This window comes from Schistocerca nitens, chromosome 4 (genome assembly GCF_023898315.1).
Source record: "Schistocerca nitens isolate TAMUIC-IGC-003100 chromosome 4, iqSchNite1.1, whole genome shotgun sequence".
NCBI classification, from domain to species: Eukaryota; Metazoa; Arthropoda; class Insecta; order Orthoptera; family Acrididae; genus Schistocerca; species Schistocerca nitens.
Genome location: NC_064617.1, coordinates 499,650,343 through 499,676,614, shown reverse-complemented (window position 1 = coordinate 499,676,614; position 26,272 = coordinate 499,650,343). Strand labels below are relative to the sequence as shown.

Here is a 26,272-nt window from a genome sequence, read left to right as displayed (position 1 = left end):
ATACTTGAAGCATACAATAATGTTTACATAACATACAAGAAATTTACATTTTTTTAAATTATTATTGTAGATGCTTAAAAGCAAAAGTATATCCAGTACACAGGCCATTTACAGTCCACAGCTGTGCCAGTTCCATCTACTGAAATTCCAGGACCAGGCCACAGTGGTCTGTATGTAATGTAGAGGATACAGAAAGTGGTAGTGTACAAGGAACACACACTTTTGAAGAAATTTTTGAGATAGGTGTATTTTTTTTACATTTTACTTTACGAAATGTGATTGTCTTGGCAGGGCACTTTCCCAGCATGAACTGCTCTCCCATGTACTTGATGTCCAGAGGCTGCTTGGAAAACTACTGGTCCCATTTGTTGTAGGTACTCAGTGTTTTGTCACTCGAGATAACTGCAGTTCCCTGCTATGGTAGGCGCAGTTTCCTGATGAATGTATATGTGTTTTCTCCTCTTGGCTAGCAAGTTATGCAGTTTGCAAGCAGCTAGTGTTATTGTACGAACTTTTTCTGGACATAGGTTAATGGTAGTAAGAAAAATCCTGAAACGACTGGCAAGAATGCCAAAGGTGGCTTCCAATAGTCTCCTTATTTGACAACCAGTATTTGAAAAACTTTTCTTCCTTAGTGACTTCCTTCATGGGGTATAGCTTCATAATGTTGTAGTGCAGAGGAAAGAAAAGCATCATGTGCCACTGGAGTTGTAATATTTGTGTTACCTAGCTTTCTGCCTTCAGGAATGTTCAGAATAGATCAGTCAATGAGACTCTCCCATAGTTCACTTTTTGAAAACACTCCAGCATCACAAACACGTCCATTAGTTCCTACATCAACATACAAGAATTTGTATGTAGCATCTACCATGGCAAACGAAATTATGCTCTTAAAGGATTTATAATTGAAGTGAGAGCCACTATCTTGTGGACTTTTGATGTGAATATGTTTTCCATCTATTGCTCTTATAGAGTTATAATAGTTCCACTTTTCCTCGAAATCATTTGCAATTTGCTCCCACTCTTCTCTGCTTGTGGGTACCTATAAACAAAATTAATATGTAACAAATGGTTTTCATTTTTATATTTATAGCATGAAGTAGAGGCTCAATATTCTTCAGAAGATCAGATGGAAGTTGCCTACAGTGAGCCACAGCCACAGCCACAACCACAGCCACAGCTCCAGCAACATGAACAGCTTCTCACAAAGAAAAGAAAAGTATCACCAGACGTTCTTCTGGAGGGCGCCAAAACATTGAGGGCAGTGGTCAATATGAGCAGAAACCAGTCCCACCCTGCCTGAGAAGATAGAGTGTCTTTGCCAACCACATCACAGATGAACTGTGGGAGATGGATAATATGGGGAGTGAGGTTTTTGCTAGGGGGCACTATGTACGCAATAATCATTTGCTGATGGGCAGGTGGGATATGCTGCACGCGACAATTCCACAATCACAGCCACAGCCATCCAACTCTGGATACATTCAAGCAACTTTTCAGAAAGCCGGAATAGAGGAGAAAGACACACTTTAATATAAAAAAAATTCTGAGCTCTCCATCCTACTATGTCCACTTTTGAACTCCAGGTGCATCAAGTTAAAAAGTGTGTCATCAGTTTCGTACATTTCTATTAATTTTGTAGTTTTTGGGACACAAACTGCATTTATTACATTGTTTAAAAATAAAAATAGTTCTTAATGCACATAAATTGTATTGGACATTTATTTACCTTCACATATTGGTCCTTTAGTGCTTCATAAATTGCTTCACACATTTCAGGGATTATTTTAGTTAATGTGCATTGTGGTATTTGAGTGCTGTATTGTAAGCTCTGTCCTGTAGCAAGAAATTGGAGAATTACTGTGAGCCTGTCGCCTGCAGATACAGCAGTTCTTAAGTGAGTATTCTGCATTGTGATATGGGGAGTCACTTCACTGAGCAAATACTGAAATGTATTCTCACCCACTCTTAAGTAATTTATGTATGACTTGACATCCTCCACTTGCAGCTCACGAAAGAAATATGATTGTGTAATACTGGCCTTACAGGGTGTTACATATGTAAATCTAGGAAGGTACCATGCACCTCACAGTAAATAATTCTGTTCCTTTAACTACCAAAACTCAAACTATACAGCCTCAATACTTATTGCAATCCATTACGCACTTTTACCAATGTGGCTGTAATCACAATAATTTCTTACATTTTAATAGATTCTTCCCCTTTGTATTTTTTTCAGTATATGTATGCTTATTATTTTGTTCTGTGCATATTGGTGATTCATTTACCATGTAAGTTATCAGTTTTTATAAGGGAAGCACACAATAAAAAATCAAATGCCAAACCAACCTTGTTATTAATGAAAGTGGATACAAGATAAAACTCTTCCAAATAAAATCATCGTACAAGTGAGGAATCTGAGTAAGCACAGAAATATAATACAGTTACATAAAATCATGACTTTTACTCATTCTATAATATGTGACACAATGTTCAAAATATACAGTGAAAAATCAGAATTTGTGATAAAGCAATGGAAAATCCAGGACAGAAATATGACAATGTACTATGAGTGGGATAGACTGCTCCTCACAATATAGAGGAGCTGCTGAGTCGCAGACAGGCACAAGAAAAAGACTGTTATACATGTGAGCTTTTGGCCAATAGGCTTTCTTCTAATGAACAAAACACACACACATTCACAAAAGCACAACTTGTACATTGAAAACCACTGTCTGTGGCCAGGCGTCAGACCACATAGGTTGTGTGTGTTTTGTACATTAGAAGAATGGCTTTTGGCCGAAAGCTCACATGCATAGTAGCCTTTTTCTTGCACCTGTCTGTGACTCGCCATCTCCTCTATACGGTAAGTAGTAATCAGTCCTCTTTGTAATATTGTTTTTTAGAATTTGTGATAAGTTCTGCAGCAGTCGTATGTCAATCAAATAATAATAAAAAAAACAAACACAAAACATAGCAAACACATCAAATTATGTGCTTTTAAAGTTGCCTGTAGTAGCAATGACTCCAGCAAACTTTATAGGTATCTCAAAATCTGTAAATAAAGATATCATTCAGTCATCACTGGCTGAGAAATACCATTTTTTACCAAGCATGCAGAAAATTTGACAGGGCCTTTGGTGTAAAAGTGTTCTTTTCAGTGCAATAACAGAAGTGCTCTCATTTTTCAAACAAGCAGTTAAACACAGCAGGAATGTAGTGGAGCATATCAGATGTGATTGCTCCTCTGCCCTTCTCAGCAAAGGCACGTGAATTACAGTCACGTATTAGCTTACAAGCAGCATATGCTGCTACAAGACCAGCTTTTTCTGGTGGTGCAGTCTGTGATGCCCAGTACAAGAAAGTAGCTAAGCTCCCTGACAGCAAGTCTCCCTGGCCACCACAGCGCCTTGGTGATCCACCAGCTTTCACAGCCCAAACACATCCTTCACTAGAAGTTATGGTATCTTCTTGTCCCTTCTGAAGAATTGCTGAAAATTGCCCTAGTTCTTGAGATAGACATTTTGCCTGAACCGTTTTGTCTTCTTCTGACCCAGATGTCTCACAGAATGTTTTCACCAGTCGAGGGAACTCTACTACATTAGGAGTAACCACAAGTATTCCAGGATAATTTCGCAGAATATCTGGGTACTTTCCAGCGAGGAAGAGGCCATCTGCATCCACAACGAGGGGCTTTTTCTCTGAACGCCATGCTTCAACAATTCTTGCTGTTGAATCCAAAATTTTTGGATCACGACCTAATCCAGGACCAACAACCAACACATGAAGGCGTTCCAACCACGGAAACACCTGATCTGGTGCATCTGGAGCATCAAGCACTGGATGGACAATCAAATCTGGGCTGTAATTATAAAAGAACAGAACCTCAATTTCAGCATCATGTTTTACAGAAAACAACTTTTCCTTTAAGACAGTTGTACATTTACACATCCCTAATCATATAAAACATATGTCTTGATGTTGTCAAAAATTATGTATGCTTCAGGAATATATGACATAAGTGCATGAACTAGATGTATGCAAACAAAATGAAACTGACAAAACAAAATACAGTGCAGCAGCATTGTATTTAACCACTTTACAGCAATCCAAACAGTCACCTAAAGAGGTTTTCATGTGAACATCACCTAATGAAACTTCGTGGCAGATTAAAACTGTGTGTCGGACCACGAATTGAACTCTGGACATTTAAGTTTTGTGAAAAAGTTCTCTACCTACTGAGTTACCCTGGCACAACTCACGACCCATCTCACAGCTTTACTTCCGCCAGTAGGTAGGAGATGATGTAATGGCAGATATAAATCTGTGAGGATGTGTTGTGGGTCATGCTTGGATAGCTCAGCTGGTAGAGCACTTGCTCGCAAAGGCAAAGGTTCTGAGTTCGAGTATTAGTCTGGCACAGAGTTTTCATCTGCCAGGAAGTTTCACATCAGTCCACTCTCTCGTCAGTCCACACTTGTTGTAGAGTGGAAATTCATTCTGGAATCATATAGGCCTAATCAATTTGTAAAATTATTCTAAGAAGTTAGATGTAGTTGTAGATTTCAGTTATTGCCAAAAATTTATACTTTATTCTTACAATAAATGTCTAGAAGTATTTGTGAGTGTCATTAGATCATCATAAAATTAAGAATAAAGGGCAAATAAAATTTATTTTCCATCATTGAGATGAAGTTTTTCTTCTACTGTACACTTTATTTATGTTTAACTTTCACTTGTCAGTCCTATGTAATCTCTTTTTTTACATCAACCAACACACTTCTTAACTAAGAAATAGCAACTTTCACTGCTGTCCGGATTTCAAGTTAAACTGCATGCTCTCCACTAACTTTTAATACAACTGAGGAAGCAGAAGCTTTTCTCCAAGTAGCATCTTTTGTTCTAACTTACTAGGTTCCATTCTGCTGACAAGCATAAATGGCAGCCTACTAAGAAAGTTTCTCTTTTTTTTACGTTTATGGGAGTTGCTTTTCTTTCATTAATTTTTACTTTGATTCATTCCACACATATGAAGATGCTCCTCGATGATGGAATCCATGAAACACAGTGAATGAACGAATGAACCAGTTAGTTAATGAAGAAGAGAAAGAAACAAACAAAGAAAGAAAGGAAACATAGCTACGTAAGTCAGCTTTCAGTTTGGAGGAATGGAAAGACATAGCACTGCCAGTAAGACCACAACTAGTGAAATACTGTGATGTTTAAACCAAGCTTTAGATTCAGAACATACGTACTTATCACCCTTCTTTAATCACGAAAAAAAGTGTTTGTAATGTTCGAATTAAGGCTTAATTTACTGCTAATGCTATCCCTTACGGTTCCAAAAGGGGTCTCTAATATTAATCAATGCTTAGTCAGCTCTTGTTCTTATGCAACAATCATAACTTGCAGACCAAAGTGATAATTGAAGGGATTGCCATGTTAAGAAGAAATCTACGGATACCAGTGACTATGCTGGATCCCATTTCAAACTGGAAATCTATACATCTGGAGGTGTTTTTTATTTTGACTTTTTTATTTTTTTAATGTACAGTACTTCTTAAATGTAACCATCACACCACTTCCCATAATCTACCATCATACACCCAACTCTCACCACGAATGTACTTTCTGTATGTTGTCTGATCTAAAGGACCAATAAAAACATAATACAACAAAATCTCATCTCAGACACAAAGGAAGAATTTGGGGCTCAAGTGTGGCACTGTTGTACTCCTCCCCCCAAAAAAATTGCTATGTTGACAGACCCACCTGTAGTGTGGCCCAAGGTCAATGTTAAGTTGGATGGTGATAGTTTGATAGCAAGATGCCGAAGACAATCAGTGTGAATATAAAATATAGGTTATGTTAACATCTGATCTGTATCAAAGCCCTTTCTCTATTAACCCAAGGAATGAGATGGGCATGAAATGGGGTGACAGGTAAAAGTGTTTGAACGTGATGTGTTGGCATTTATATCCTGTATTTCCTTGATCTAGAATGCTATAAGAGTGCCAAACATAATGTATCTCTTTTTCAAGTTGCTCAAAGGATCGACAAGGTTGTGAGAATGGACTCTGCAGTCAGCCAATAATTTTGTCAGCGTGTCCATACATGGGAAAAAATGCTAGTTACGAAAATAAATTCGATATTACTTTGTCTATTCTATACTTCACAGATGCCATAAGTAGCAAACTCTTCATTTGGGATTTTTACATTTTTAAAGAAATTCCGTAAGCAGTATGTTGTGACCTTATGCCTAGCACATAGAGATCAGTCACAATCTATGATGTGGCTGGATTGGTTAGCAGAGCATCCTTCCTTGTTGTCACCAACCAAGATAGGCATTAGGCCTACTGTCGCACCGAGCAGATACTTGTTGGTCCTATGTGCCACCTTATTTGATGATAAGGCTTTACCAACACACTCTAACCACAGAATTGACTTTCTATTAATTTCCAATGTCAATGTTTCTGAGAATATAATTGCTAATCTGAACATTTCTCACATTACTGAAGTTGACAGTATTAGAGGTACAAAAGGACCATATCACAGAAAGGCAAACAGATTCATCTCAAAGACGCTATTCCAAGAAGAAGAAGAAAACACCCTGGCAAATTTTAATCACAACTTTCACAGACTCTCCCATCAATATCAGTCTTGAAGGAGCTGTAACATCAACGCAAGAAAAATTATAAATATAACACATGGAAGAGTATAGAAATGAAAGGAATAAAAACTTAAAAGGAAGCTGTTTGACTTGGATGAAATTGAAATGATAACTAATCTTCTGCAGTAAGTCTTTCTTAAGATGAAGACTGCTTGGTATATTCTTCATGGAATTCTGTGACTGTGAAAGTGGAGGAGGAAATTAATGTCCTCTTGACAGCGAAGTCATTAGAGATGGAGCACAAGCTCAGAAAGGGGAAGGAGCAGGAAGAAAATTGACCATGACATTTCAATGGAACCATCCTTGCATTTGCCTGAAACAATTTCAGAAAATCATGGAAAACCTAAATCAGAATGGTTGGATGTGAGATTGAACCTTCACCCTCCGAAATCCGAGTCCAATGTGCTAACCACTGTGCCACCTTGCTCGGTGTGAAAATCGTAAGAGTGCTATTAGTAGCTAATTTACGATGGCTGCAGTATCACTAATATTCTAGAAGTTACAGTTACACACCAACAGTCAGGGAAACCCAGGTCAACAGCAGGTGCTTTTGAGAGACTGGAGTCAGTCAATAAACAGTGGTCAAGGGTGTAGTCAGGTTGCTGCTCAGACACACGCACAAAAATTTAATTTTGAAGCACACTTAGTTTGTGATAAGAAGTAGTATTACGAAGTGTGATAGTGACTGGGAAGCAATTCTGTGAAGCTAAGTATGTGGAATTGTGAGCCTGGAGAAGCCTGAAGTTACCAGATTGATACATGCATGGTATCCATTTGTAACATGTGGTAAACTGATTTTTAATAGGCAACCACATGTGAAAGTTGGACATTGGACGAACTCTCAAACAATTCTGGGTGAAGTAACTAAATAACATCAACATTCTTACTGAGAACTTGATGAAAAGTAACTGAGTATGTGGCTAACTAGGATAAGTGACATTGGACTGAGATGGGCTGATAAATGGCAATAAACTTACTACATGCAAAACATTAAACTGCATTTAATTTGACAAACTTTTATAATTTCAGAACAACTGTTAAATTTAATTCAAAATATGAAAAGGATGCAGCACGCAGGTTGGTTTGGGCAGTGCCTACGTATCTGCTACAACAAATTACTTCCACTAATTTGATTGGTGCAAACTTGAGTAAGTAGGCCTATTTATTTTTCAAAACAAAAACAGATATGGGATGTTTAAAAAATTCTATGACCCACAATTTTCAGACAGTATGTTGCTGTGTTTTGCAAGGCATGAAAGGTGGGATTTATATCTTGTTATATAGACATTTGAGTGAAACAACGAAATTTGTGCCACAGGACAAAGGAAGTGTTATATTAAAGACTAATTGATTGAAATTAGCTAAACCAGTTCCATTAAGACCAGCTTAACACACAAATATGCTGTTTTTCCATTGTGATCACAGCACAATTTCCATCTTCTATACATTCCTGTCTACTGCTAAGATATACACTGAGTAAGTATCCATCCATTATTTGAAAAAAGCATCTTTTTGGTATTATATGTATGTTAGCTCACAGAAATACTAATCACTGACAAGATTGCTGAGTATTTTGTTTTATATATTGCTTTGTGTGTTGCCAAGTGCTTACATGCCAGCCAAGTCAGAGGAGTCATGAAGTATTATGAATCAAGTAGTGCTGGCTAGAGCTTATACGCTTATGCCTGGAACTACAAAAGAAAACATTTTCATGTATCAGTAATGCAACTGATTATGTTTTTTGTGCATGATGCCATTTATTTGCATTCTCTGGATTGTGTCACACTATTGAGTGTTTATATAATGGAAATTCTGGGATGGTATGGCATCGATATGAAAAGCATAAATTGTTTCTCACAACATAGAGGAGGTGATGACTGTCAGACAGGCATACTGAAAAAAGGATTGCTACGCATTATTTAGCTTGTGTGTGCAGGTTAATGCAGTGAGACATTAAGTTTATTGCACAGCTGAAAAATCTATGAACAGAAACTGAGATATCATTTACTCCTTTTCATACTCATTAACGTTTCAGTTGCTGGCCCGTTACCAATACAATTAACATAGTAACATGTGGACTGAAAGTGAATACGTTTGAGTGGATTTTCCTATACTTTTCTATGCAAATTTAAGCTGTGGGACATCAGGTACCACTAATTCCACCAGGGACAAGGAAATGACCCCACGCTGTTGACTGTTCTTTTATTAAATAATATTTGTCACACCTATTGAACGAGAGGCACTGTAACTAACCAATGATACCCGAAACTGCTATGTTTACGTTCGCTTATTACCTGTAGGATTTTATAACAGATGCTGCTTCTTTACAGCAGAAGACATGGCTTAGATCGCAACCCACTCTGAAAGCCGAGATTGCTGCGAAGTATGGTGCTCCCGTGTATTCAAGAGAGCCACCAACAACACCTATCCTCCCAGATGATCCCTTGTGTCCGTCGTCCCGTAGTGATGGAACAATGGCCTTTGCGGCTTTCATCGCTTCTACTGCTTCCGTATTTACCATATTTTTAATTTGCCGGTATTGACAATTTAAGCAGGAATTAATGCTTATGGATCGTTTCAGGACCCAGCAGAGCTTCTTCATGCAATCCAATAGTACGGAAACAGAGTTCAAAGAAATGTTGTTTTCGAACTCCAAAAATGGTTCAACACTGATTAAGCTATCAATACATATCAAAGTTATGTTTAGCAAGTCATTCGTGTAAACAGTACATATGGAACGTAAACAAACTTCCTTCTTACGATCGTTGTAATATCGATGTTCTATCGATAATATCGACATGTTGCGAGTTTATTCAACCGAATGAAACAAGCGCGAATGTATTGTGTAAAGAGCGGGCATTTATAACAGAAAAGATGAGCTAAATAAAGAAAACAAGTTGTTATAACATTGTGGTTAATTTAATTTAATATTTTAAATGTGAGAAAGCCAAACAATTAACAAATATGTTTATGCTTTTCATGGCTGTAGTTTTGTAAAGGTATTAAGAGTTTTAAATGACTGAAATTGCCTGGACAGTTTCATCGTGGTAGGTGAAGAGTAATTTCTTTTGCTGTAATACGTTATCTCAGTTGAAAGTTAGACATATGGTTCTAAGACGTACTGAATACAAGAAAAGCATATAATGACAAAATTTGACTTCGTATTTCACACTCAAAGGATTGTCCAGTAATGCTACAGAAGATATATATATATATATATATATATATATATATATATATATATATATATATATATATATATATATATATCCAACTGCTAAAACTCAGCATAACTAATACTCTTATAATTAAACCAATTAAGAATCTTAAAGTACGCTGAGCACTGTAGAGTGTATAGAATGTTGGGTCACAATTGCTTCACTTTGTATTTAATCAGTGCTTGTTTATTAAAATGTCACTAACTTATTGCTTCTAAAGTACTCTTAGAGTTTCCCAACAGCAGAATAACTACAACTACATGGTAGTTGCATCTTTGTCCTAATGTACACATGTTGTAGTAGTACAAAATCATAAACTAGAAGAATTACAAAAAAGCTTCAGATATGATACTTCACAAATTCTATATAGTTCAGTTTGTGGTTCTTACTTTAGACTTGGGTAATGTGCAGAATTATTTTTCTAATTTTGAGACGTATGGAGACTAATAAAAATGATATACGTCTCAAAGCAATTGAAAGAAACCTAACAAGTAAAAGACGAATGCTGAGCTCTTACACTGTCTGGTATTTCCTGAACATATTTATTATAGGCTGATGCTGAGTACAACAAAATAGCAAATAACAGAATACTGTACTGTAGGGTTCTTGCAACAAATGAAGTCATTTCGCTGGGGCCAAGTATTAGAAAATAATTTTCCAAATGTAAACACCTAGTGAGAGAGTCATAGCTGGGCACACAAACGTGAAACAGCAATGACTTGGTTAAATTATGTAAGAATCAACTTTGAATATATTGGCAAAATACTTTTAAACAATATTCCCCATGGCATAATGGAATTAAATAAAAGAATTAAAATTGTTGTAGAGTATAGTTAAAAGGAAAACTTTGTATAATACAGAAACCTTCATAGGTAATTTAATAGTCTGTTCTTGTATAACAAATGTGACTTCATGACAAATCAATTTGTGTACAATTGCATACAATTTAACTGTAAATTGTAATCTTTATGAAATTTAAGTGTCTTGTCTTTCTTACATTATGCATTTAATTTTGTCAAATAAATTGACATATAAACAAAATTAGCAACATTCATAAGTATATCATAAGACTTTAACAAAAGCTACATGTAGTCCATAGCAACTTTTTAAATGTTCTACAACAATTTCGCAAATTTTAATTAGAATTACACTGTAGCCTTTAACAAACATACACTCCTGTTACACTGGTGCCACAGTGAAAGTTTTTTCATAGTTAATTAAACTACTGACAGTGAGGCTGTTGCGAATAAAATACACAATTGAAAATACAGTTGTCCAACTTTATTTGTTAGTTTTCCATTTTGTAGGAATTTTATTAAAATCTTATATGTTGTTTTTTAGTCAAGTATTAATATGCTCAAATTACAGCTCACTACACATTTCACTTACCAATAGTAAATTCATCACAATTTCTACCTAAAATCCTATATCACAAATGTGATCATTGGGATGATAATAAATAAATAAATAAATTGATGATCTATTGCTGTTTTATCATAAAGTCTTGTATTTAATCGACTTACTTCATACTTCTCTTTCCCTGAAGTTTTCCTGTGTTTTACTACATTTCAGGTAAACTTCTCTATTACATGAGAATGTCTTCTGCATTTTTCATGATTATTTCTTCTGCTTCCTCATAAGAACTAAAGTACAGGTCTAGCTACTATTCCAACTATGAGCTTATTAATACCTGAGTTCTTATAGCTCAGTTAAAGCTGGTGGTATAATCAAATGGTGGTGAGCTGTGACTCTGCTGCAATAGATGAAAGGTAACAGTAACAATACAGTAATGTTAGGATGGTAGCAACATGTGATGTAGTGAAGGAGGTGAGTAGTAAAATCAGAGATTAGGAGAAATGGATTAGTGTAAGAGTAAATGACATGTTGATAAGTGGATTGTGTAGTGAGACAAATTTCTTCAATGGGCACTATATAACAGTTACTGATGATATGGATGTGTCAGATTCAGTAAATGATTATCTTACAGATGCATATAAGATAAATGTGTTAAGAAATCAAATTGGATGTAAGTACTCTGTAACACGCTATTGGAGACCTTGGGTCCGTTGTACCACAATAATCAGAAAATATTTTGTCAAATTCAGGTTCATCCTGTACACAGGGTGTCCACAATTAAAGTTCCACTCTGCAGAAAGAGACACACTACTCAGGACGACATCAAATTTGAATAGCATATTACTGGTGCAGAGCGAAACGTCATGGAACAAATAATAATAATAAGAAGAAGAAGAATTAACGTAGATTTGGCACTGTAAGAGTCAGAAATTGTGTGATGCATATTGACAGATGTGTAGCACTTGGCTGTTCCTCAGTTTACGTCTGAAGTACCCAACATAGCTGTCTCCATGAGGGATCAGACACTGCTGTTAAAGCTCTTTTACAGGAATGGTGACTGTGACCCAGCAACCCTGTAGAATCTCCAAACACTCAGGTGATGTGGATGGCCGCGATGTAGAGCAGCGACAAAAGATAATTCTAGAATTTCCGAAATGCCTCTGCAGCAGCCACTGTGCATTGTGCAGGGGAGCACCAAGTTGCAATAAAAATGATCCTACCCACACATCCATTCTGTTGGAGGGTTGGAATGACGTTGGTACACCAAAGCCTCTCATAGGTCTTACCAGTGATGGTACATGTAACAAGACACACAGGATTCATCTCCTCGAAAACAATAAGACACTACGATAAATGATCCCAGAAACTCACATCACACAGTCACCTTTGTAGAATGAAGTGGTACTGCTAAGGGTCTGGATAAAATGGTCACAAAATTCGAAAAGACAGGTTCTTTTGAAGTGCAGTATTGCAGAGGGAAGAAAGCAGTTGATTCAAGATCTGTAAAAGATGTGGCCACAGCATTGCAGAATGGGTTGAACAGTGGTGTTGAAAAAAAAAAAGAAAAAAAAAGAAAACCAGTGCCCAAATGTTGGACATGCTTCTGAGCACAATGCATACAATCCTACAAAATATCCTGCTTTGCTATCCATACAAAGTCACCCATGTTCTTGAATTTCTCTCTGCTGACCTGCCAAGAAGACAAACGTTCCCTCTGTAATATCTTGCTCACATGGAAGTGGACAATGAATGATCATGGAACATTTTCTTGACAGACAAAGATAGTTTCCACCTCCAAGGATATGTCAATATGCAAATTGCATAATACAGGCAACATAAAATCTACACTTGCATAAATCAGTACCACTTCATTCTACAAAGGTGACTGTGTGATGTGAGTTGCTGGCATCATTTATCGTAGTGTCTTATTGTTTTCGAGGAGATGAATCCTGTGCGTCTTGTTACATGTACCATCACTGGTAAGACCTATGAGAGGCTTTGGTGTACCAACGTCATTCCAACCCTCCAACAGCATGGATGTGTGGGTAGGATCATTTTTATTGCAACTTGGTGCTCCCCTGCACAATGCACAGTGGCTGCTGCAGAGGCATTTCGGAAATTCTAGAATTATCTTTTGTCGCTGCTCTACATCGCGGCCATCCATATCACCTGATCTTAATCGGTGTGACTCCTGGCTATGAGGTTACCTGAAACATGATGTGTTCAGTGCTCCAATTATGAATGCAGCTGAGCTGAAGGACGCGTTGTGCAACGCATTTCATTTACATCTACATCATACTCCGCAAGCCACGTAATGGTGTGTGGTGGAGGGTATTTTCGGTACCACTACCTGATCCCTCCAACACTGTTCCAACCGCGAATAATGCGTGGGAAGATTTATTGTCGGTTAGCAGCTGTACGGCCTCTAATTTTTCGAATTTTCTCCTCATGGTCCATACGCAAGAAATATGTGGGGGAAAGTAATGCGCTGTCCGACTCCTCCTGTCCCGAAATTTCAGTAGTAAATCTCTCTGTGCTGCACAACGCCTCTCTTGTAACGTCTGCCAGTGGAGTTTGCTTAGCATCTCTATAACGCTCTCTCGCCAGCTAAACGATCCCGTGACGAAATGCGCCTCTCTTCGTTGGATCTTCTCTATCTCTTCTATCAGTCCTATCTGATAGGGAACCCAGATAGACGAACAATACCCAAGAACCGGGTAACAAGCGCCTTATAGGCCACTTCTTTCATGGATGAGTTACATTTCCTTAAGATTCTTCCGATGAATCTAAGCCTGGTGGCTGCTTTTCCCACTATCTGTTTTATGTGGTCATTCCACTTGAGGTCGCTCTGGGTAGTTATGCCTAGCTATTTTACGGCTGGCGCTGTCTCCAGCTGTTTGTTATCAATAGTGTAACTGTACGGTAGTGGATTTCTTTTCCTATGTATGCGCAATATGTTACATTTATTTACGTTCAGAGTCAGCTGCCAGAGCCTGCGCCATTCATCAATGCTCTGCACGAATTCAGTATTTCGGCCTTCTCTCTGTTATCTTCCGTTTCGGTGCCGGTGTGGCCGCTGAGATAATGAATAGATGATTTTGATCCACTTACTGATTTTACATACGACCAAAATCTCTTACGGTTTTTACTCAGGTTGGTTGACAACGTTATACTTTCAAAATCATTGAACGCTTCTCTCATTGCTTTCCTTACGCTCATATTCGAATAGTTCAGTTTTTGTTTGTCAGCTAGGTCTTTACTTCTCTTGAATCTGAGATGACATGCTCTTTGTTTACGTAGCGCTTTTCTAACACGACTATGAAACCATGGTGGATCTTCTCCATCCCTTAAAACCTAATTCAGAACGTGCTTGTCTAGGGCATATTGCAACGATGTGTTTGAATTTTTTCCATTTGTTCTCCACATCATCGTCCTCATCACCGAATATTTGACGCTGACTGCTGAGATTTTGTGAGATTTGTATCCTGTCACCTTGCTGAGCAAATGTATCTTCCTACCTTTCTTAACATTCCTTGTGGGACACGTCGTCACCGATGCTGACACAGCATTATGATCACTGATACCTTCCTCTACCTTCGCATATTCGATAAGTTCAGGTCTGTTTGTTGCCAGGACGTCTAAGACGTTAGCCTCACTAGTTGATTCTCTATTTTCTCTAGATAATTTTCGGAAAAGACATCCAGAACAATGCCACAACAGTCCCTGTCTCTGGTACCAGTTTTGATGGCACAGCACTCCCAATCTATACCTGGCAAGTTGTAGTCACCCTGTATTACAACGACATGATCAGGAAAATTACTAATGATATCGTGCAAGTTCTGTCTGAAGTGCTCTACAACCACAGATCCTGACCCAGGTGGTCTATAAAAGCATCTGATAACGATTTTTGACCGTTCTTTGATACTCAATTTCACCCAGATTAATTCGCATTCGAAATTCGCGATAACCTCGCTAGAATTTATAGAATTTTTTACTGCAATAAACACGCCGCCACCATTGGCGACTAACCTATTCTTACGATAAAATTCCAGTCCGAACTTCACTGACGTCTGGTTTCAACCAGCTTTCTGTTCCCAGTACTACCTGTGCATTATAACCTTCAGTAAGCGATACTAATTCTGGGGCAGCCCCACGTGGACGCCACACGTACTCCGCCACCCCAGTAACCGCTGCCTGCGTATAGTGCACGCCTGACATACACTACTGGAAATGGAAAAAAGAACACATTGACACTGGTGTGTCAGACCCACCATACTTGCTCCGGACACTGCGAGAGGGCTGTACAAGCAATGATCACACGCACGGCACAGCGGACACACCAGGAACCGCGGTGTTGGCCGTCGAATGGCGCTAGCTGCGCAGCATTTGTGCACCGCCGCCGTCAGTGTCAGCCAGTTTGCCGTGGCATACGGAGCTCCATCGCAGTCTTTAACACTGGTAGCATGCCGCGACAGCGTGGACGTGAACCGTATGTGCAGTTGACGGACTTTGAGCGAGGGCGTATAGTGGGCATGCGGGAGGCCGGGTGGACGTACCGCCGAATTGCTCAACACGTGGGGCGTGAGGTCTCCACAGTACATCGATGTTGTCGCCAGTGGTCGGCGGAAGGTGCACGTGCCCGTCGACCTGGGACCGGATCGCAGCGACGCACGGATGCACGCCAAGACCGTAGGATCCTACGCAGTGCCGTAGGGGACCGCACCGCCACTTCCCAGCAAATTAGGGACACTGTTGCTCCTGGGGTATCGGCGAGGACCATTCGCAACCGTCTCCATGAAGCTGGGCTACGGTCCCGCACACCGTTAGGCCGTCTTCCGCTCACGCCCCAACATCGTGCAGCCCGCCTCCAGTGGTGTCGCGACAGGCGTGAATGGAGGGACGAATGGAGACGTGTCGTCTTCAGCGATGAGAGTGGCTTCTGCCTTGGTGCCAATGATGATCGTATGCGTGTTTGGCGCCGTGCAGGTGAGCGCCACAATCAGGACTGCATACGACCGAGGCACACAGGGCCAACACCCGGCATCATGGTGTGGGGAGCGATCTCCTACACTGGCCGTACACCACTGGTGATCGTCGAGGGGACACTGAATAGTGCACGGTACATCCAAACCGTCATCGAACCCATCGTTCTACCATTCCTAGACCGGCAAGGGAACTTGCTGTTCCAACAGGACAATGCACGTCCGCATGTATCCTGTGCCACCCAACGTGCTCTAGAAGGTGTAAGTCAACTACCCTGGCCAGCAAGATCTCCGGATCTGTCCCCCATTGAGCATGTTTGGGACTGGATGAAGCGTCGTCTCACGCGGTCTGCACGTCCAGCACGAACGCTGGTCCAACTGAGGCGCCAGGTGGAAATGGCATGGCAAGCCGTTCCACAGGACTACATCCAGCATCTCTACGATCGTCTCCATGGGAGAATAGCAGCCTGCATTGCTGCGAAAGGTGGATATACACTGTACTAGTGCCGACATTGTGCATGCTCTGTTGCCTGTGTCTATGTGCCTGTGGTTCTGTCAGTGTGATCATGTGATGTATCTGACCCCAGGAATGTGTCAATAAAGTTTCCCCTTCCTGGGACAATGAATTCACGGAGTTCTTATTTCAATTTCCAGGAGTGTATTAAGGGGAACCCTACAATTCTGCACCCGATAGCGGAGGTCGAGAAATTCGCATCCGATACCGTCGCAGAATCATCTGAGCCTCTGACTCAGACCTTCCACTCTGCTCCAGACCAGAGGACCGCCATCAACCCTGGGTACGATGCTACAAATAGACAGCGTAGCCTGCACCCCTCGTGCGTTGCTAGTTGCCTTCACCAAATGAACCAGCCGCCGAAGGGAGCCGAGGATGGCCCGAGAACCCAAGCGACACGCGTCATTCGAGCCGACATGTGCCACTACATGCAGCCGGTTGCAACCAGTGGGCTCGATAGCCATCGGCAGGGCCTCCTCCACATCACGGATGAGACCTCCCGGCAAAATGGAATTCTTTTCCGCCTTATCTGCTGTTTCCCTGAGGAGCTCCATCACCCGCCTAACATTGTAGCTCCCAATGACAAGCATACCCATCCTCTGTACTTGTCCAGACTGGGCAGGAAAATCGACCGCTGGCCCAACGGGAGACGCATCCTGTGCTGGCTCAGAGTTATCATCATCACTGGTTAGCATCTCGTACCTGTTGCTAAGATGTAGGGAGCCAGCCGCACAGCCTGCTCCCTCTTTCGCCTTCTGCCCAGTGAAACGCGAACCAACCACTGTCTGCCACCCACTCTGGAGTGAAGACGGACCGTTCAGATGTTGCGTATCAGAAGCCGCAGCAACGTCGGGGTCAACAGGGGTTCCAGTGGCACCAAAGGTGTCGCAGGTCTCTTCACTGGCGCCCCGACGTCACCGCAACTTTGAGCATTAGCTAGATGCTTGTCGACGGCAGCCAACGCAGCTTACAGCTGGTTAGGGACAGTAGTTAATTCTCCTTGTGTCCGCCCACAACAAGCACAGTCCCTAGCCATATCGTACTGTGTATAAAATAGATATAAGGTCTCAAATGGCACTACTGAGTTTGAAATCTATACAAGATATACCAAAGGATAATAAGGTAACACTAAAATTTGCTGTGCAGATTTCTCACTGTACTCTGGCACCGCAAGCTACTAACGAGGAATAAATTTCTCAACTAAGATTGATGTATCTACAGATACTTGTTATTAGAAATCTACACGAGATAAATATTCAAACTAGAATGCTCTGACCTAAACTGTATACTGTCTACTAGCACAGAAATAAAGCTTAGTGGCGTGACGGAGTTTCTGGCGAGGGGAAAATTTATACTAGGAAGTCGCCCTGCACAAGGATATTCCAAGGCTTACGCAAAAACAAAAACTACGATTAATTTTCTAACCACTAGTCTACACAGTAAAATATGCACATGTAGTTCACTTTGTTGCAGAAGCACGTGAAAGAGAAAACAAAGACTAAATTTATTTGCTGTTTATTAGACAAGTGCTACTGCTGTGCATCCTCTCGGCTCGTCGGCTGCTGCTATACTCTGACCCCCGCATTCTGAATGTGACCCCCAAAACACTACAATATGTTGTGAAATATGCTGTTTCTCGATTTCAGCTTGGGGCAGAAAACGTTGGACTGCATGCAGAGCATGTATTTTAGCGGTTTTACGCCAGTCAGAAAACGATATCATTTTGTTTTTATACGGTTTTTTGGCCACAACCCACCTAAAAACTAATATTTCCCTTCCCGAGGAGGATGGACTTACCTAACTAACAGTGCCAGAACTGTTGATCGCCTATCATGTGCAGTCATGCACATTGAACAGTACAGATGGAGCAATATGCAACTCAAACTATAGCCATCATATTGCAATTCATCTGTTATTTGTAGCCAATCCCTTTTACATTAAGATGCTTACTGCGCCGTCCGTTCGCAAAATTTTCAACTGTTTTGTTCCATGACGTTTCCTCCTGCTTCATTGACTTCATTCTGAGAAGTGGTCCTCTGTCTACAGCGTTTTGAAATTGGAACTTTAATTATGGACACGCTGTACACATTGCCTCGCCCAGCATAGGTCTGTTGAATGAACAGACTTCTTGGATTTTAACCGTTGCATATTCTTGGCTGGATACTATTTTCTCATTGGTTTCAGGAACATTGAATGGGAAGGTTGTGCAACCATGCTCATGTAATTTTGGCCCTTCTATGAAAGTGTTGTTGAAAATATTAGCAAGTTTTACTTCATCTGCAACTGTGAAGGCCTTAATTTTAATTCATTTTATCATATTACAGGTGTTTTCAGTCTATTTTTAATATGCCTTATGACACTAATTATGTTACATTCCGCTTTTCTTTCATATCTTGAAGGCATTATCTCTTTATCTGTTGAGTGGCAGCTACCATCATCTCACTCGCTCTGAGTAAAGTACGGAGAGTATTTGCCCCATGGTGCAGGTAGCTAGTTAAGTCTGTAAGATATGCTGTGGTCAGTAATACTCGTACCTTCTATCCCTCAGAACTCTTTCTGAAAAGAGATCAGAATTCAAACCGGTCTTCAGTAATGTTAATACGTTGAATTGACAGTCAGTTTTTAGCATGTACTTTTCAACTGTATGTATTAGGTTGTTTTAAGAGAAACCGAAGATCAGAACTGCAATATGAACACTTCACCAAGGCACACCAACATAACGGAGGCAGGCTTCACTTTTTCAGTGAAATGGTGCCTCCCTATATTCTAACCTAGTAAACGATCAAACAATTTGTCAAAATTTACTATGTTTGCCAAACATTTGACCACATACAATGGTGTTTCGCATGTGAGTAAAACGTACAGCGTATCTGACACGTTTGTCAGAAATTTTGACTGATGTAAAATTTGCTAAAATGGCGAACATTGTTTGTGTTGATGTTTTGCAGCGTATGTTTAGCGAAAAATAGTTTTATTACGACTTATCTCACTGTATTGTGACTTTCCACAACTGTGGAAACTACGGTGAAGGATAAAACCAAAACATCATTGGCAGTTATCAAACTGTTGGAGGGGTCATAGCTTTCCCAGCCATATAACGTGCAGAAAGAGGTTAAGAAGAAAATCAATGTTCTGCACAATACACATTCAATAAAATAAAATATTCTTAAGTTCTTCGGTTCTTCCAAGGACGATGCGGGCTATATGTTCCCATGGTGTGGTATTTTATTGAACTGTTATTAGAGGAGCAGGCAAAAGAGAATAAATGTTCGCATACTGGTGTCTTCTTCATCGCTGTAAGGGCGAATTAGCTCTAAACAAGTTATTGAAAGTTTAACTGCCCATTCGCAGAAAGTTCTGCTTAAACATTTCCTTAAAGAAGTTTTCGTGTGTGTATTTCTCTCTCATTTTAAACGATTCCGTTGACCAGCGCCTTGTTTTCTTCTTCTTCTTTGAACACAATGTCAGAGATGATGTATCTGCATTTGTAGCCACTCCACCAAGTGAAGTGGTGCAGTGGTCTGCACAATTGACTCACATTTTGGAGGAAGGCCGTTCAAACCCACATCGGGCCATCCAGACAGTCATCCAGAGGGTTTTCTGTGATTTCCCTAAATCACTCCAGCAGATGCCGGGATGGTTCCTTTGAAAGGGTACGGTTGATTTCCTTCCCCATCCTTAACACAGTCTGAACCTTTGCTCCGTCTCTAATGACCTCGATATCGATGGGAGGTTAAACCTGATCTTCCTCGATTCCTTCTTCCTTTTTGTAGTATCAAAATACAGCGTAGACGAATAGCATCTGATTCAAAAATGAAGTTAAATTGACAAACGTTGTTGGTAGGCGTACAGGCTTGTTTGATAAATCCATGGCCAAAGAAGAATAAATTTGTGAAACAAGTTCGATCGTTTATGAGGCCCTTGAGACTGTTTGCCTTTTAGAGCGCTCCTTTGTGTATTGCAACTTATACTTGAGTTTCTGAGTTTCTGTGTGGCATCAAAACTGCTGTTTTGGGTCGCAGATGTATTAACAGCTCTCACAGTTTTTGGATATTGGAAGCGAACATTGACACAAGCAGTGAAAAAAGCTTATTTGCTATAATCCAGGTGCCGTGTAGGAGACCAATCAAAAGCATGGGTTCCTCATGTTTGTTTTACGACATCTTCAATAGATCTAAACGCTTGAAGGAAATGAAAAGAAAAGTTTCCGTGCGTTCTGCAGTGACGACCATTTGGCGTGAACCATCAAACCACGTAACAGACTGCTCCTTCTTCATGGTGCCTCCGCTCAATAAAGGATTTAACAAGAAAGAGAAGAGATCATACAGTATCCTACTAGACCCAATGCGAAGCGACAGTGCCTCGTGGAGTAGGTATTCCAGTTCCAGATACTCCAGCAGCCACAACAATAAGTATTTCCAGTAACAGTGAAGATGAAGGCCAGTCAGATACATGTCATGCTTCTATATCTGACGATCTCGCCTTTTGAACAACATCATCTAGCGAAATGCACAAAATCACGCAAAGTGAACTCAGTGATCTTGTTAGAGACTTTGATTTTCCAAAAAATAAAGCTGAACTATTAGCTTCTCGTTTAGTGGAGTGGAAATGTTCTGGAAGATACAGTACGTACTTCTCGCCCACATTCAAATCCACTGAAACAGTTTTTTAACACGACCAACGTGACGACATACTATACAGACGTTGAAGGTTTTATGTAAGAACTCAGTATCTTACACAAAAAGACTACAGGAGACTTCTCATACACAGTTCGAAAACTAGTTCGAAAGCTGTGCTGTTTAATAATGGCAACGTGCTTTCTTCCATCCCAATGGCATATGCAGCCCTATCAAATGATAGTAACCTCATGATGAAAGATATTTTACACAACATCGATTATGATGAGCATCAATGGGTCATACGTGATGATAGTCATCGGTATACTTACGGGCCTACAAGATGAGTTCGCTAAGTACTGGTGCTACGTTTGTTAGTGCGGCAGTCTTGCAAAGATTTTATATTACGAACTAAAAGACTGGCCACGAGGAAAAGCTTTATTATCTGGCAAGACAAATGTCTCATGGAGGCCTCTTTTAAACCCTAGTAAACTCCTTTTAGCACAACTACATGTGAAGCTAGGCTTGATTAAGTCATTTTCTCAATAGCAGCGAATAAAAGCAACGAACGATCATTTGAATACTTGCTCGGAAAAATCCCTGGACTGGGTGCTGAGAAGATCAAGCAGGGGGTAATCGTTGGTCCACAAATACGAAAGATCTTTGGAAACCAGCAATTCGAGTGTATTCTTAGTCCTGGTGAGTTACCCGCATGGCAATGATTTCAGAAACTTTCGTCATTGTTCTTGGGCAATAGGAGGACTGAAAATTACACTGAACTTGTGAATGACCTTGTATGTGCCTATGAGAAACTGAACATGTCATTAAAAGTGCACTTCATTGATCACATTTATCAGGACCTGCAATCGTGTGGGTATTTATCGCTTCAGTTTGACGAAAACACTGATATTTCCGGCATAAGAGAGTTGTATTTATTTATTGGAATGGTGTTTCATGATTTCAGGGTTGAGGAGGAATTGCAAAACTAGGGGAAAGACATATTTAATACAGTCCTGAAATTTGCGAAAGGTAGTAATGTTCCATTCTATAAACCTACTACTACAACAACAGATAGGCCTCCCTCAGTGACTGGGAAGAATCATGAATTTTTTACTCGCTTTGCTAAAGATGATTTATTTCCAAAATTTCTTTCTTGTATTGTATTATTCAACAGTAAACTTTATGTGCGAAGGTTTTAAAGTTTGACCATGCCATAAAAGTTGTAATTCGTGTAGAAAATTACGTCCGATCACTTTCTGCACATCACCAATCGTTCAGAAATCTTTTGAATATATCGTATTCTGAGCATGATGACATAATTCTCCATGCAGATGTAAGGTGACTTAGTAGGAGGAAAAGTTTGGAACGATTCTGTAGTCTTCTTGATAAGATAAGTGATTTTTGTTTTAATTATCTTCTGGGCAGTGCCGCCATAAGCCTGACGAGATACCATGGCACCTAGATTTGGGCCCTTGGAAGATATCACCTCAAAATTAAATGAGGTAAATCTCCAATTCAAGGGAAGAATCTCAACATTTCATTATGGATATTGAACCTGAGATTATGTTTATCAATAATCTGTTTGTTTCAATTGACATTACTACACTTGGAGGCAAAATACATGAAATCTTTGGAAGTTTAATTTTGAAGAATTACAAATGGAAATTTTAAATCTTGAAGATATATCTTTGAAATCATATGATATAACTTCTAGCAATTTCTGGAACCTTGGGGCAGGAATAATATCCCATTATCGTTAGTGTTGGTTTGAAAACTTATTCTTGTTTGTGAGGTCACATTTACATCTATGAGCATCAATAATAAATACCGATCCAGCCTAAGAGACTCACATCTAGATGATGCATTAAGAAGAATTTGTTCCAGCTGCACACCAGTTTTTTTCTGAATTTATAGCGAACATCTATTGTCAAACTTCACATTAATTACGTAAGTCATAAATCAAAGCGGTTTTAACTATAATTCTGTCAACTACTCTTACAGACTTAGACGTTTTTAGTAGTAGTAATAGTAAAACTGAAGTAGTGATTGTCATGGTGGCGGCACCAACACCACCATAGTCATGAGTTAAATGCTCTCGTGCACAGAAAAAGTTGAAGAACACTGTTTTAGGTAAAACATTAGTTTTTGCAGCTGTGCCATTGCCTCTGCATGAGGCATTATTTCTTCCCCTGAAACACCTCTTTGGGTTATCTATGTCGCCATTGCTGTCATTCTTAATAGTACAGCAGGCGGCAATAGAAATTTCGTCGTCGGTCATCACGAAGCAACTACTGATACTGTCATTCTGCAATGTGGCATCTACTATCGTCTACACCCGAACACCCGGCAATGTTTGCTAACATTTCAAGGAATTCAGAAATGTTGACAGTTTAACTAACTTCAGCAGTGGAATCACAAATGCCAGGTCGTACTGTTTTCCATGACTTTAGAATGGATAGTCTGGGAACTTGATCCTAAGAACATGGAGCCATAAAAATCACATCTTTCATATTTACTAATTTCTATACAAGAATCACAGCGACTTATGCCATCACCTTCAACAAATAGTTACGTTTCTTTTAAATGGCACATGTATGTTTTTTCCGCAGAAATGATAACGAGATGCAAGTCTTGATGCAGACCTGTTTTCACTCTTCTAAACCTCATGTCTTCCGAAATACGTAGACTTTTAGTATGGCAATGGCGTCATAGTTTCTGCAGTACAGAGTTAGGGTTGCCAACAGCAGACTTCTGGACAGTCCAGACACCCCGCATTACGACATTACAGAGGAAACTGTGGCATCATTTCCAGTCTAAATATTCCAGGAGGTATAAGGTTTAGAGTAGTGGAACTGAGTCTACCGTCACTAATTGTACCTGCTGTTTTCGTTTCGGTAGACAGAACATTCAAATGCGATTTAAGAAAAATGTAACTTTGTGTTGAAGGTGGTGTTCGTTTATTTGTCTCAGCCCTGACATAGGTGCATCCCTGGTCAATTGCATTTTTCATATTTTGTTTCATTTCTGAAAAATGTGAGTTAGCCAAGTTAGTTGGGACACACATATATACATATGAGGAAAATGAGGTGGGGAGGAGCGATCAAAATTACGACTGAAAATTGTGTTGTGAGTACTGAAAGGTTGAGATATGCTGCTGTACCACAGTGTGCTTTTAATTATTTTTTTATTAAGTACTAATGTACTGGTATGACAGTACTTAAAACAATAGGCTTCCTCTAATCAAATCAAAGGAAAATCTTTAAGCTATGACTTTATAGCCTTATTTCCATGGCACTATTTCATTTCCTCCAGTCTTCATCTGCACAGTTTTAAAATATGACAATGATAAAGTAATAATTTTTAATTTGTTAGAGGGACGACCTGCACTGGATAAGGTCAAATTAGGAGGAAGTATGGGAGACTATACTCTAAAAATCCTATGATTAACTAGAAGCTGGTAGGGTGATTGATTCTGTGTAGTGTGGAATCTGGGATGGGGTGTGTGTAGAGAGAAATCACATGTGAAAAAAAGAAAGAAATCAGACTGTAGTAATGGAAAGGGATTCAAAGAAAAGAGGCAGGAGAGCCGTGATTTGGGTAGGGATGGGAAAGCTTCGGTTGAGCCGTTAAAGGAATATACATCGAGACAGATTTCGTGACCTGGGCATTGTAAACCTGACAAAGTTTTGTTGAGAAATTATATGGAAGGAGAGTTAGTGAAGAGTCTGTAGGTGTTCAGTCAAGAGAACAGAAATGATTCTGGTGAGCTGGTGTGTGTTTATAAAGAGGAGGGGAAGGGAATTTGAAAAATGAGGCAGAGTGCATGGCATTCAAGGAGTTTTGAGGCAGCTTTACAACCACATGTATGTAATGAAACGTCATTTACTTGTCTCCATACATGGTCTCGTGGTACATAGATTCCACATGGTGACAAGATAGCACTGTTACCTGTATGTGCAAGAGCACGACATAGTGGCACCAAAAGAATGTGGCTAACCAGATGATGACTCCCCAGTCGAGCCTGTGATTTCAATTGTTGTCAGTGATAGTACATAACGGAAGAGGTAGGACTGTTCACTGGGGCCATTAAATTTTACGATCCTATGAAACGTGGAATTCTGCGAGATTCTGACGAAGCTATCGGGAAATTGACAGTTTGGAATGCCATTAGACAGAATATTTTTTAGCATGAGAGAAGACGGTGTTCTTCAAGAGCAGTGGAAGTCATTAACAAATAATTCGCTTCACATAAGTAGCTAATCAAAACTGAGGACATGCCCAGCGAGATTTCTCCAGAACACCAGCAGAGGAAACCTGATTCAGATGTGCTTCAACTGTTGGACACTTTACTACTTTGCTTCATATGAAACAGTTCTACTGGATAGTTGTTCAATACACCTTGAGGGTACATAACTACTATCAACGTAACTGCTGTCAGATGCTGGGCCAAATTTGATCCGACCACAACTCATAGATGTGCAACGCCTGGTGTCTGCTGCTACTAACTTCTTCCACACGAAACCTGTATGTCAGGCTTGATCAATCTCTGAAATGAGCTAATCATCATTTAGTAATGATATGCAAAAAGAACATCAGTCAGTGTTATTTTATCCCAAAGTTATTCATGCTTACCACCCAGAAATGTAACCCTGAGGTTTTTATTAGCAGGACTGGCATGTTATTGTTTTTAAAAATGTTGATTTCTGAAGGAAGGAAGTGCAATATTTTAGTTTAGGCACTTTTGAGCGAAGCATTAATTAACTGTTAATGGGTAACTATAATCAATTCAACTGTGATCAAAAACAGAAAAAATTGAAATAAATACAATTATAACATAATGTGTTTATTTGGATGGCCTTATTATGCAGCAGCTAGTGTACAAAAATAATTATTAGTAGTTTTACTGTGTTAAGCAT

General features: G+C 39.7%; 1 protein-coding gene across 1 annotated transcript; it reads right to left on the bottom strand.

Moving 5' to 3' along the window:
• Positions 1-2,337: 2,337 nt before the first annotated feature.
• On the bottom strand, positions 2,338-9,419 carry LOC126251527 (ATP-dependent (S)-NAD(P)H-hydrate dehydratase). The gene is made up of 2 exons (XM_049952018.1): positions 8,965-9,419; positions 2,338-3,862 (listed from the first exon to the last, which is right to left on the bottom strand). The coding sequence occupies exons 1-2, from the start codon at positions 9,270-9,272 to the stop codon at positions 3,181-3,183; spliced, it is 990 nt and encodes a 329-aa protein (XP_049807975.1). The 5' UTR covers positions 9,273-9,419; the 3' UTR covers positions 2,338-3,180.
• Between the last annotated feature and the right edge of the window lie 16,853 nt (positions 9,420-26,272).